This window comes from Copadichromis virginalis, linkage group LG17 (genome assembly GCF_057382275.1).
Source record: "Copadichromis virginalis isolate Kocher_CV1m ecotype Utaka linkage group LG17, C_Virginalis_male_GT1.1, whole genome shotgun sequence".
NCBI classification, from domain to species: domain Eukaryota; kingdom Metazoa; phylum Chordata; class Actinopteri; order Cichliformes; family Cichlidae; genus Copadichromis; species Copadichromis virginalis.
In genome coordinates, this window is record NC_140634.1 from 2,617,296 (window position 1) to 2,630,118 (window position 12,823).

General features: G+C 41.3%; 1 protein-coding gene across 6 annotated transcripts in view; it reads left to right on the forward strand.

Annotated features, from left to right (window-relative positions):
• Nucleotides 1–12,823, forward strand: part of LOC146688747 (DENN domain-containing protein 5B-like) — an 83,534-nt gene that overhangs the window by 37,493 nt on the left and 33,218 nt on the right. For all 6 annotated transcript variants that reach the window (XM_085436819.1, XM_085436813.1, XM_085436815.1 and 3 more), the window contains 2 exons: nt 6,173–6,282; nt 9,081–9,765. In XM_085436819.1, coding sequence (XP_085292945.1) covers nt 6,173–6,282; nt 9,081–9,765 — 795 coding nt within the window. The remainder of the gene's footprint in view (nt 1–6,172; nt 6,283–9,080; nt 9,766–12,823) is intronic.

Below are 12,823 nucleotides of genomic sequence, written 5' to 3' on the forward strand. Positions count from 1 at the left end.
TTTAAAGCCGGTCAGAGCAGCACGCTCCGTTTTGCGTAACTATTGTTAAATCCCTGTAGAACCTGGACCGTGTAAGCTAGCGCAATAATTTGTTTTGCATATGAAACCGGAGGAGTTGTACTTACATCTGATGCCATCAGCTTGTCCTCGGTCACGGTTTCCTTCCACATATAGCTTTGCAAAAATTGCATAAAAAGCTCTTGCAGGAACAAAAGCATAATATTCCAGAAACAGGCTTTGCCGTTCCTATCAGCTGGTCGTAACACTTCCCACAGTGAAATGATGCACCTGCTGTTTTCTTTGCAAATTTGCATCATAGGATTGTTTTTTGTTTTTCCTGCAGTATATAAAAATTGCTGTATCTCCAAAATAAAACTATGAAGACACTCAAAATAAATTTCCTGTTGTTGTAAACTATTTTTTGCAACTTTATTGTATTTAAAGTTTTGAGGGATAAACCTCTTAAATTTCTCCAAGTAGAAATATATGTAAACAAAACAAAAGCGATTTTCAATTTTTTTTGTAGTTTATTGCACTTTTTTGCAATTTATGTAATTACTATGGACTTAATGCAGACATATTATTAAAATATGGGCTATAACAGTTGTATTGATGTATAGCAACTTGAAATGCTCCCACAAATGGCACTACAGCATGTAAAAAAAATAAATAAAAATAATATAAGCTCTGGTGGACTTGGTTCTATAGTAGGTCTTAAAGGGTTAAATAAACATCGTCAAATAATCGTGATCTCAATTTCAGTGAAAATAATCGTGATTATCATTTTTGCCATAATCGAGCAGCCCTACTTTGTAGATCCCCGTGGATCACCTCACCACCTCCATGTGGATTACAGTCTTCAATCCATTTCATCCTCTTAGCCAGTCGCTGTCTCTCATTTCCTGTCTGCATTCTACAACTGGCAATGCTGAATGTAGGTCAGCTTATTTGAACTTGTTATCCAAATCAGTCCCTCTTGTCTTCATGACTAAAGCGAGTTATTGTTTTGGGGTTTTTTTTAGTTATTGTGCTTATGCCTGACTTCTCTTCTCTTCTGCCTTAGAGTTGACAGCCTTATAGTAAAGCAGTTATCTCCTGGGGTAGACAGTCAAATGTCTATAGCACAGGTGTCGAGGGCCGGTGTCCTGCAGGTTTTAAATGAGTCCTTGATCCAACACAGCTGATTTAAATGGCTAAATTACCTCCTCAATATGTCCTGAAGTTCTCCAGAGGCCTGGTAATGAACTAATCACTTGATTCAGGTGTGTTGACCCAGGGTGAGATCTAAAACCTGCAGGACACCGGCCCTCGAGTCCTGGAGTTCCCTACCCCTGGTCTATAGGTATGAGAGAGCAGAATGGGCCAGTTTTTTCCAAGTTTCTCTCCTTTGTATATTAGATGTTGCTTTAGTGATTGTTGTAAATGTTATCCCTGATGCACAATAGCGAGTATATTGCAGTATTGCAGTACCCATGAGAGCACTCTTAAATGCTTTGGCTTCAGGCTTGATGGTGCCCTTCACATCTGGTGAAGGGCACCATCAAGCAGAAGAAAGAGTCCTATCGGGCTTGGTTAGCTTGTAAGATTTTGGAGGCAGCTGGCAGGCTCCTGCAGTCCAAGTGGAACACAGCTCAGGCAGTCACTGGAAAAAAACTTGGGTGTAGGAAGACTTTGTTATGGGAAAAGAAAAAGACTTTGATCTGTCTCAAAGCAATTTTGGCAAACAGTCGGGTGACTTGGGAGAGGAAAACGGCGCTCTATTTACATGGTACATGGCGTGAGGTGCTACTGACCTCAAATGAGGATATAGTCGAGCCTCCTTAATCCAATTGAAATGTCTTCTATAGAAAAAGCAGAGTCTGGGTGGTCACTAGACAGCTTGTTGGTGGTAGGGTCCCTGGGGTGAGGTAGCCATGGTCTTTAAGGCCCTGGATGTTGTAGGGCTGTTTTGGTTGACATGCCTCTGCAGTGTCACCTGGAAACGTGGGGCAGTGCCTCTGGACTGACAGACTGGGATGTTGGGTCCCATCTTTAAGCAGTGAGACTGGAGACAGTGCTCTCAGGTGCAGCCTCAATGGGATGGTCTACATCAGGCTAAAGGAAAGAAGAGTCTATCTGTTAGTCGAATTAGGATTCAGGCAGAAAAACACAGTTTTCGTCCTGGTCACAGAATGCTGGACCAGCTCTTTATCCTCTTGAGGATATTGAAATGTGTGTGGAAACAAGGTGACCGGTCTACATGTATGTTATGGACTTGGAGAAGACATTCGAGCATGTCCCTCTGAGCATTCTGTCTGAGATGCTTCAGGAGTATGGAGTGTCCGGCCTGTTGCTACGAACCTTTCAGTCCTTGCACAGCTATTGAACTTGGTTCACACTGCGAGTCAGACTCATTCCTGGTGGGTAGTAGACTCCACCTTCTTATCAAAATTGTTATGGACAGAATTTCTAGACAAAGCCAAGTGAGTATGAAGCAGCATCAGTAAGAATTGGCACCTCCAAGTTTGAGACTATGGTTCAACCAGAAAAGAGTTAAGTGCCCACTCTGGATAAAGGACAAGTTGCTGCCTCAACTGGTATCTTAGAGTCTTGTTGGGCATTTGACAGTGATGACCCCTGGGGACCTCCTGAGTGAGGTGTGCCAGGCATATCCTACTGGGATGAGTAAAAATCACCAGTATTGGTTTGGCTTAGAAGAAAAGGTTTGATTTTGGAGGAAGTGTGGACATACCTGGTGATTGGGGATAGGGAGTAAGGGCTAAGGGCTTCTATTAGAGTAGACGTAACATTGACGCAGAGCTCCTGCCAAGAGCAGTTGAGGTCTCCCAACTGGAAGCAGTGGTAAAAGAGACACTTCTTTTGTTAACTTAATAAAAACAGGGATGTATGCATGTGAAGACTGGGATGCACAGAAGTGCTCACTAATAAACTCCTTTGTTACCCAGGAGGTGTCCAGGCATTGACAAAACAGTGTTCACCTGTCCCTTTAGCCTTTCCCAGTTCAAAGTTATGCCTTCAAAATGAGGAACGAGCCAGCTAGTTTCCAGAGGCTGATGGAGATAACATTGGGTGATCTCAGAGGTTGGACCTGCTTTTTGTACTTGGATGATTTTTTGATCTATTCTCCAACCAGAGAACAGCATTTTTTCATCTTTGGGCTATATTAGACAAATTAAGGCAGACAAAACTCACTGTTAAGATGAAAAAGCCAGCTATTAGAAATGGCAGGCTGGTATCTAGGGCTGCCACGATTTGTCGACTAGTCACGATTACGTCGACTATCAAAATTGTCGACGACTGATTTAATAGTCGACGCGTCGTTTGAAGCTTTGTAAGAGGAGTAAGTGGCAGGATTTAAGAGTGTAATAACGGACTGAAACAGAAGATGGCAGCATTGCATGTACAAGGATGTCAGCTACCGTTAAACCCCGAAGAAGAAGAAGAAGAAGCAGCAGCTGTGTCCCAGAATTCATAGCGCAGCCCAGCTCAGTTTCCAACAATGGCGGCAGCTAGTTAGTTTTAATATTACTCTTATTATTCTTTCTGGGTCACAAAATAAACGTTTAACATATTTTCAGGTGAGAATGTAGCTGTGTAAACCTCAAATATCTGCTCAGTTTATCAGGACACCACATATTTTCAAAAGCGCTCCGACGTTTTCGGAGACATCTGTTACCCACTAGCTCGTTAGCGAGCCGGGGGCTAGGCTCACTAGCGCCGTGAGAACACCGGACTCCCCGCAAATCGTTTTCAAACCCACCGCCGTCTTTCGCTACTCAGGTTAAATATATATGAGTCACTTAGATAACTTCAAATGTTATTGTTTGGCTTTTTTTTTTAGTATTTTATTTGTTCCTGAGTAAATCAGTTTGTCTGAGATTAAAGTTATAGTTTTTACACAGCTGAATAAACGTCAAGCAGACAGCTGATTATCAGAAGTGTGAGATGCTCCAGAATATACTCCAGTGTCCTGTTATATTTTAGATAGCAAGGAGTTTATTAAACTTCACCGAAACAATCTGCAAATTTCATTAAAATTTAATAAACTATCATCTTGTCTTTATTTTTAGTTAGCACAGACCTTACACACTTAAAGCTGTAAGCTAATGATAGTTATATAAGAGCAGATACTGCTGGTGCAATAAGCTGTAGTTTTGCGTCCAATGGATGATCTGATTAGTCGACTAATCGCAAAAATAATCGGTGACTAGTCGACTATCAAAATAATCGTTTGTGGCAGCCCTACTGGTATCACAGGTTTGGTATCTCTCAGATTGCTGAGCCACTGAAGTGAAAAGGACCCAAAGTCCATTGGACTCCAGAATGTCAGCATTCCTTTGATGTCTGATATCTCAGGCCATCCCAACCCTGACCTAACCTTTGTGGTGTATACAGATCCCAGTGATGTTGGACTTGGAGTTGTGTTTGTGCAAACAAAGTAGATTATGTAGAGAAATTCTGGCCTATGGCCTGCATTTATTCCACTACAGAAAATGAGTGCTAACTGTAGTGTGGGCATTCAAGAAATGGAGATACCTGATCACTCCTCCTTGGTTTGGGTGTTCAAAACCTAAAAGGGATCTGCACAGTCACTTGCTGGATCCTGTATCTGCAGAAGTTCACCTTTACAGGTGAGTACAGTAAAATATAACACTGCTAAATGCTTTATCCAGAGCCCCTAGTGACCCTGCCAGCAATGAAACCCAGGTTGCCAGCATATTATCTGTTAAAGGGGAACCTCGCAAGCACATTTCATTATCAGATGAGGACATATGGAGAGCCAACCAGAATAATGCAAAAATACAAAAGATTTACCATGCTAAAATAGATGATGGGAATCTCACTGTGACTGAGGCTACCAAGTTCACCATCCTGGAAGACAAGGTCTACAGAGTCTTACAGCTTCAGGTTTGCATACCAGATTGTCTCTGGGAAACCCTTCTACAGTTGTTAGTTGATGACCCTACATTTGGCCACTTTGGCAGATACAAAGCCTAATAAAGGGTGCAAACATTGGTATACTGGCCAGGAATAGGTTTGGATTCGAAAAAGTATGTACAAAAGTCTCATGTCAGCCAGAAATAGAAGCCAGAAACCCGTAAGGTGGCGGGAAAACTGCTACAAATCCTAGTGACGAGGCCCTGGGAGATGTTTGAAGAATTCCCTTGGATGACTGACTAAACGTTTCTCCCAGTGAAAACGCTACATCCAGATAAACTGAATCAACCTTTTGGGATTTTGATTTCCTTCTTTTGGGTTCTCTTCGTGGATTAAAAACCCAAAGTGGGGTATTTTACATTCTATGATGTAGACTTGAATTGACAGAGGATTACCAAAATATAGAGATTTTTTTTCTTTGTGAATGAACTGAGTTAACTGGAACTGGGCTCAGCTAGCCAGAATTGAGAACAGTTATTTCTATTTGAGGTTTTTCATATATTGTTTTCCTTTATGAACCACTTGAGTGGTGTTGTTTTTTCTATTATATAGTATTTAATAATCTCTTTGAAAACATCTTTGATTGCATCTTCAGGAAAGCTCACTGCAGAGCTTCCAGGTGCACAAGTGTGAACTTGGTGTTATCTGCTTTGCAGTTCAGTCGCTCACAGAGATATTCTGTCCATTTGGTTTACTGAGCCAGTGCTACTGATTCTGCTAAGCTTTATGTTCTACTTCTGTATCTCATGTCCAACATAATTGGAACTGTGTCAGGACCACTTTTCAAACTAGGGTTGATATTTTATTTGGAGTAATGTGTTTGTAAAATCATATGCCTATTTTCTGGAACCTCCCAAAACATTCTTGCAAATTCTAAAGAGGGGAAAGAACCCATCTCTGCGTTTTCACCTGCATACATGACAAGCACACCAGACAAGCATCGAGTTTAGCAGCAATAGCCCTCACAGAACAAAGTAGGCATTAATATAACAGATATGGCATTGCTTAAGTCAGAAAAAGCATGGGGAAGCATCCTACAGAGTCACCAGCAAACAGTATCCTGCTATTTGTGAACAGCACGCCAAACGGGTATCCGTTTAGCTAAAACTGAGGTGGGCTGGCATTGAGCTCAGCTGATCTGGAGCATGACTCTGCAGCTTCAGGCCCAAGTTGTTTGATTTTTTGTTTGTTGATGCATTATTACCTTTTTATTTTCCCTTTCTCATTTGTCCAGGTGAAAACTTTGAGCAGAGTCCCCTGAAGAGGACATTCAAGTCCAAAGTTCTGGCACGTTATCCAGAAAATGTGGAGTGGAACCCATTCGACCAGGATGCTGTTAACATGGTATGTGGACTGTGATTTCTGGAGAAATGATAGGCAGAGGATAAAGGAGGCTATGGATTCTATCAAAATTACGGCGGGAAGAGCCCAATGGGATCATTTCTAGAGGAAATGGGGCAGATTAGTGGTTTTGGCCAGAGGCAGAGGAAGAAGCTTTTGAGGCTTTGATTTAAAACACAGTTGGGCCTCAAGGAATTGTGGGTAACAAAGCAATTAATACAAATCCCCTCCAAAAAGTTTTACATTTAAAGCTGTACTGACAGTGGCAGAGTTATGGTTTTGATTTAGGTCTTTTAAAATCTTGTCAAGAGAAGAGTTCCACACTGCCAAACAGTATTTGGGATAGAGATACCAGACATATATGAACAGATACGAATCACATGTAGATGAAGAAATAATAGATTTTTAAGTTTAGACATCTAGGAAGATCTATAGCAACACAACAGTTAAAAGGGACAGGCTATGTACTGAATATATAGCTTTACATTCTACCTGTGGCAAAGGTGATGCGTACACATGCAAATATGTGCCTTAAAGGGAGTTTCTACTCTGCAAATAAAATATTTTTAAAGTGCTTTCATATAAATAAATTACTAAGTAGTGTAATCAGCTGCCTTTCAAGTGAATCTCTCATTTTATATGCAAAGGTAAACTTGATGATGGCAGTCCCTGCTCTGCTCTGAAGCATAGGTGAGCCCAACGTACTGGGCCGTCAGCTAGTTCTCCACCTGCTGCGAGCAGAAGAAATCCTACCATCTCCAACTGTAGTCCTAGACAGCAGAGATGGACCACATGTGACAGCAGGACAGGAATGAAGGAGACATGACCAGCACAGTGTTCGTGATGGAAACAAAGGCGTGTACTCTCCGTGTGGATAAAGAGTACACACCTTGTTTTCCACCTCACCCAGCACCACATCTTTTAAATAATTCAGCCGCGCATCTCTCCTTACATTGACATGGAAACAGTCCATTATGCAGCAGTGCAGCAGCTGAAACCTGATGATGCCATGTCAAGGGCATTTAATGACAGAAATATCATTCTTTCTTTTCCCATGTTTTCTGATCATTACAGCTCTTTAAATCATTATCATTATAGCCTTAAATCTCCTCTTCTACCTACATACCTCCATCATCTCTTCATCTTATTACCGTCTCACCGTCTGTGGAATCTAATCTCCTCCTCTTTAGGTTTCTGCTGGGAGGGAAAATCATATATTTGTAAATGGCAGGGAGGTTTGCCCACTTCTTATGGATATGGTCCTGTCAGTAAAGAGAATAAATACAACCAAATGAGTATTAGCCCATGTTCTGCAGGCACAGAAATCGCACACTTTTCAAAACTTTACATTACACTAATATATATACTAGTATACATATATACTGATATACTAGTGTATATATTCCCATTCTTGCTCTTTAAGTTAAACCACATTTTACATACTAGATCTCTGATGTGTTGCAATCTGTGAGCAGCAGTTTTCCTGTACCATAAACAATAAACCATGCACATAGGTTGAACTGCTGCTGTCCTCATTTCTTTTTCACATCAGTATTATAAACAGGAAGACATTTAAATTTGGTTGTTTTGTCCTTTAACTGCTACATCGTGGAGCTCATAAGTATATTGGCTCCTACATGAACAGCCACCCTGCACCGGTATCTCCTGTGTTGCTCCTCACTCACGTAGTTAGATGATTGTTACTGCTTCCTGGTTCATTCTGCAGGCTTGTACTGAAGCCTGGTTAATGCTTATTTGAGACAAGACTTGCCAGATGTCATCATTTATATCATTATCTTTCATTGCTGACTGAACTGCTCATTAAGAGCCATGGATAATCCAATCAGGCCTAAATATTTGTTTAGATGCCCGTCAGCACAGAGCACAATAAGGAAGAGAATTCAAAATGTCAACAAATCGTCAAAACAATTATTGTGGATAACAGTTTGTGTGCATGTACACATGCATGGACATGGTGACTTGAGACTTGTCTCCACAGTGTGTCCTTCGTCTCAGCAGCCAAGTAAACCTGATGATGGCAGTAACTGATAGAGTTTGGCTGTGAAAGCAACAAGTGATCAAGTAATCATATGACACGTGATTGCTATAGAGAGTTAGCAAATTTATTTAATAATTAATCTTCTCCTCATTTCTTGAAAATAGTGGATGTGTGGTATAAGATGCCATGAAAGACTTCCTCAGTGCCGTAGTTAACATATTCAGGTATTTTGTTTTGTCACAGCAACAAACAAATCAGTTCAATAAGGACAGATCATTAGAAAGAATCACAGAATACTCTGATGGTCTGTCTCGGCAAAACAGAACCCCAGCTGTAAAAAGGATTAGGTGAGGACCCCCTGGAGCCTAGACACCGTTGGTGGAGATGAAGGTGGCTTGAATGGAGCTTGAGTGATGAGATGGAGAGGTGGTGGGTTGCACAAAGACGCAGTGAGAGTACGTGGCATGAATGGAAGTGATGAAGCTCAGATTTAGCCGGCAGCACCTTGGAGCGGACAAATGTGAGGCCATAGATCTTCCTTATTGAACTCATTATAACAATAAAATGGAAAACAAAAGCATAAAACCGCAGAAATTCAAATTTGAGAATGGTCATGCAGAGAATCGCTGCCTTTTTCTTGTAAGATTTTCACCTGTAGAATTAAATGTAAGAACCATTTTTACCGGTGTTTGAAAATCCTATGAGATCTGGAAAAGTGAAAGATTATGGACACATAAAAAGATTCCAGCGTGAGTGAATCAGAACTGACGCGATGACTTCTGTTTGCCCTTTCTCTCCGCAGCTCTGTATGCCCAAAGGTTTGTCATTCAGGACACAGGCAGACCAGCGCGAGCCTCAGTTCCACTCCTTCATCATCACCAAGGAGGATGGATCTCGAACATATGGTTTCGTTCACACCTTTTATGAGGAGGTGACCAGCCCACAGATCTGCTCTGCCATGCAGACTCTCTACCAGATGCACAATGCCGAGCAAACAAATGCCGCTTCTTCCTCCTCCTCTTCTTCCTCCAGCATGGACTCACTAGCCAGCAGTTTAGATGATGGTTACTCCCCCACCTCATCATCCTCATCATCTTTATCTCGTGCAGCGGGGAGCTATGACTCGTCACGGGACACGCTCTATGTGTCCAAAGCCTTGTGTCTGATCACGCCTATGCCCTTCATGCACGCCTGCCGGCGCTTCCTTGCACAGATGCACTCTGCTGTCATAGCTGCAACCGCACCCCCCTTGCCACTGGAGAGCTACGTTTACAACATCCTGTACGAGGTGCCGCTGCCTGCTCTGGGGCGTTCACTCAAATTCCACGGCATATACGAATCCATTGTCTGCCAAAGGCCGGGACCAGGAGAGCTTCCCCTGGCCGACTTCCCCCTGGCAGAGGCCTTTTCTCTGCTAGGCGTGGAAAACCTGGTCCAGGTGTTCACCTGCACCTTGCTGGAGATGCAGATTCTGCTGTACTCACAGGGTAAGTACATTCTACACATGCTGTTGGATTTCTGGTGCTATTACACTTTGAATTGGTTCTGCATACAGAATACAAACAGGCTGTGTCACCTATACCACACATTGTTAGATAGTTCCATTAACCTATTCTCTAAACATGCTTCCAACATGGTTTCAATGGACATTTTAACATGTTATAGGACCTGGAGAGTCATTGATAAGTTAAATGTCCAGTCATCAGCTTCAGTTTACCTTATTTTAGTAATATCTTATGTTGCCTTATGAACAATTGTTACACTACTGTAACATTATACAGTAGTGGGAAAAATGTTTGCCGCCTTCCTGATTTCCTATTTTTTCTATGTTAGTAACACTTAAATGTTTCTAAATTTCTAAATGAAGGTTTATTATTATTAAAGGGGAAGAAATCCAACCCTGCACAGCCCTGTGTGGAAAGTGGGAAAATACTTTCAATTCAATTCAATTTTATTTATATGGCACCAAATCACAACAACAGTCACCTCAAGGGGCTTTATATTGTAAGGTAGACCCTACAATAATACATGCAGACAACAATTATATGACCACCTATGAGCAAGCACTTTGGCAACAGTGGGAAGGAAAAACTCCCTTTTAACAGGAAGAAACCTCCAGCAGAACCAGGCTCAGGGAGGGGCGGGGCCATCTGCTGCAAGTAGCCAGGACCAGTAGCAAAGGTAACTTTGTGGACTCACGAGACAAAAGTTGAACTTTTTGGAAGGCGTGTGTCACACTGCATAATGCAGCGTTTCAGAAAAGGGACATAGCAGCAGTAAAAGATGGTGGTGGTCGTGTGATGGGGCTGTTTTGTTGCATCAGGACCTGGAAGACTTGCTGTGGTCCCTAGCTTTTGGTCACTGTAAGATGATGGCACATTTTCATTTTTAATCATTGTTATGTTGCCAGTTTGTGGGTAGCTAACATATGATCAGCATATTTTGGTTTCATTTCCAAAATTGGGACAATTCAGCGTCCTGGGTGCCGGCGGAGTTAAATTATGTTAAAGATGCATCTGTCTTGGCAGTAGTTGGATCTCCACTCCACAGCCATCTGATAATCTGCTGGTCTGGCACACTGTGAGGATATGGGCTCAGATGACAAAACACTTCTGTCTGACTGATTTGTCTTGTTTGAGTCCAATCGCATCAAATGACCCTTTCTAACCATCTACAAGCAATCCTGTATTTCAAGATTGGCGTGGACGGAGCACTAGGTGCTTTAATGATTTGTTCACTGATAATAACTTAGCATCTTTTATGAAACTCTCTGAAAATTCACATTTATTCAGGCGTCTTCAGATTAGACACTTTCTTCAGTCTTAGATGTCGAACTTTCCTGAGGTACTTTGAAGACGGCAGATATGTTCCTAACTTTGCGTCCAACTCAGAAAGGGTTAATATCTGCTATCTGTCACATGCTGGTGGGCATTAAAGGCCCTTCGATTGTCAGGCATTAAACTGCTTGTGAGCAGGACTTAAGCATGTCTCTGTCTGAGGATATGTGAGATTCAATATTTAAGTTGATAAATTCAACATCCTTCTGTCCCGACCCACTCGCACTGGCTGAGAGATCTGATGTCCTGTCTAAGCCTGGAAAAGATCTGTTCTGATTAGCGATACCAGCAAAACATACAAACAGCTGTGAGGGTCCTTGCTGAAATATTTGCAAATCTCCAGGCCCTGAGTTCATCACTGCTCTATGAGCCTGCATGTAGATATTCATTTGTTTATTCTTATATATTCTTATTCTATATTATTTTTTCTACATATATATTTCTCTATTTAACTGCCACCTTAACAATAACTAAGTTTAGCTCTGTTCTTTCTTAGAATCTAAGACCTCATTGCAATATGCTTTTTTCCCCTTTCACAACCTCTGCGATGTTTTCTTTTTTATTGTGCTTGTTATTAATGTGTGTGTATTCTGTTTGGTTAACCTCAATAAAAATATTTGAGAAAAAAATGAAATCAAATTCAATTAATCAACTTCAGAGGTTTCAGTGGATACATTTTTGTCTTCACTCTATTATGCTATGACGTCGTTTCTTACTTTGAGGCCTTTTAGCCACTGGAAGCTATTGTAAGGCTTTCTGTCTGGTTGCCAGAAGTTGTGGATGTCTGTGGAGAAAATTTGTTTCAGAATCAGAATACTTTATTCATCCCGAGGGAAATTAGGGTTACAGCAGGCAGCACGCTAATGGCGCATGCGCACTCACAAAGGAACCTTCTGACCAACTTTACACAAACATCACATTGGGCAGACATGTCAGAAGGTAGGCTGATAGGAAAAAACAACGAAAATACACTACATGAGGTAAGAGGAGGAGAAAAAAACTCCACTCAGACTGAGCTCCTAGTGGGAGAAATTCAAATTCAAATTCAAATTTTATTTGTCACGTACACAGTCATACACAGTACGATATGTAGTGAAATGCTTGGACAACTGCTCGTGACCTAAAGGAAACAAAAAAGGAAAAGGCTATGAATAAGATAGGAAATAAATATGAAAAATTAAAAAGGGTAAATTTAACTAGGAAGGAATAAAATATAAATTAAGGTTAAAAATGAAATAACTGTACAACACAAATTAGAATGAAGGGTAAATTTAACTGGGAAGAATAAGATAAAATATATAAATTAAAGTTGAAAATAAAATAACTGTACAACAAAATACACAATATAGAACTATATAAGAATGTATGAAGAAATCTAAATATAAATAAATATATACACAATAACAGCAGCTGTACAAGTATTAACTGGAAATGAAGAATATAGTGACCAGTGTTGTGCAAAACCAAAGTCCAGAAAGTCCAGTGTGTGTGTAAGAACCATATGTGTGGGTCAGTACTGTGTGGTGGTGTGATTGAGAGACCGTATCGCCTGCGGGAAGAAGCTCCTCCTCTGTGTTGGTCTTCAGGGAGCGGAATCGCTTTCCTGACCTCAACAGAGAGAACAGTCTGTTGTTGGGATGGCTGAGGTCCTTCACCATCTTCCTGGCCTTGGTCCAGCACCGCCTGCTGTAGATTGAGTGCAGGTCAG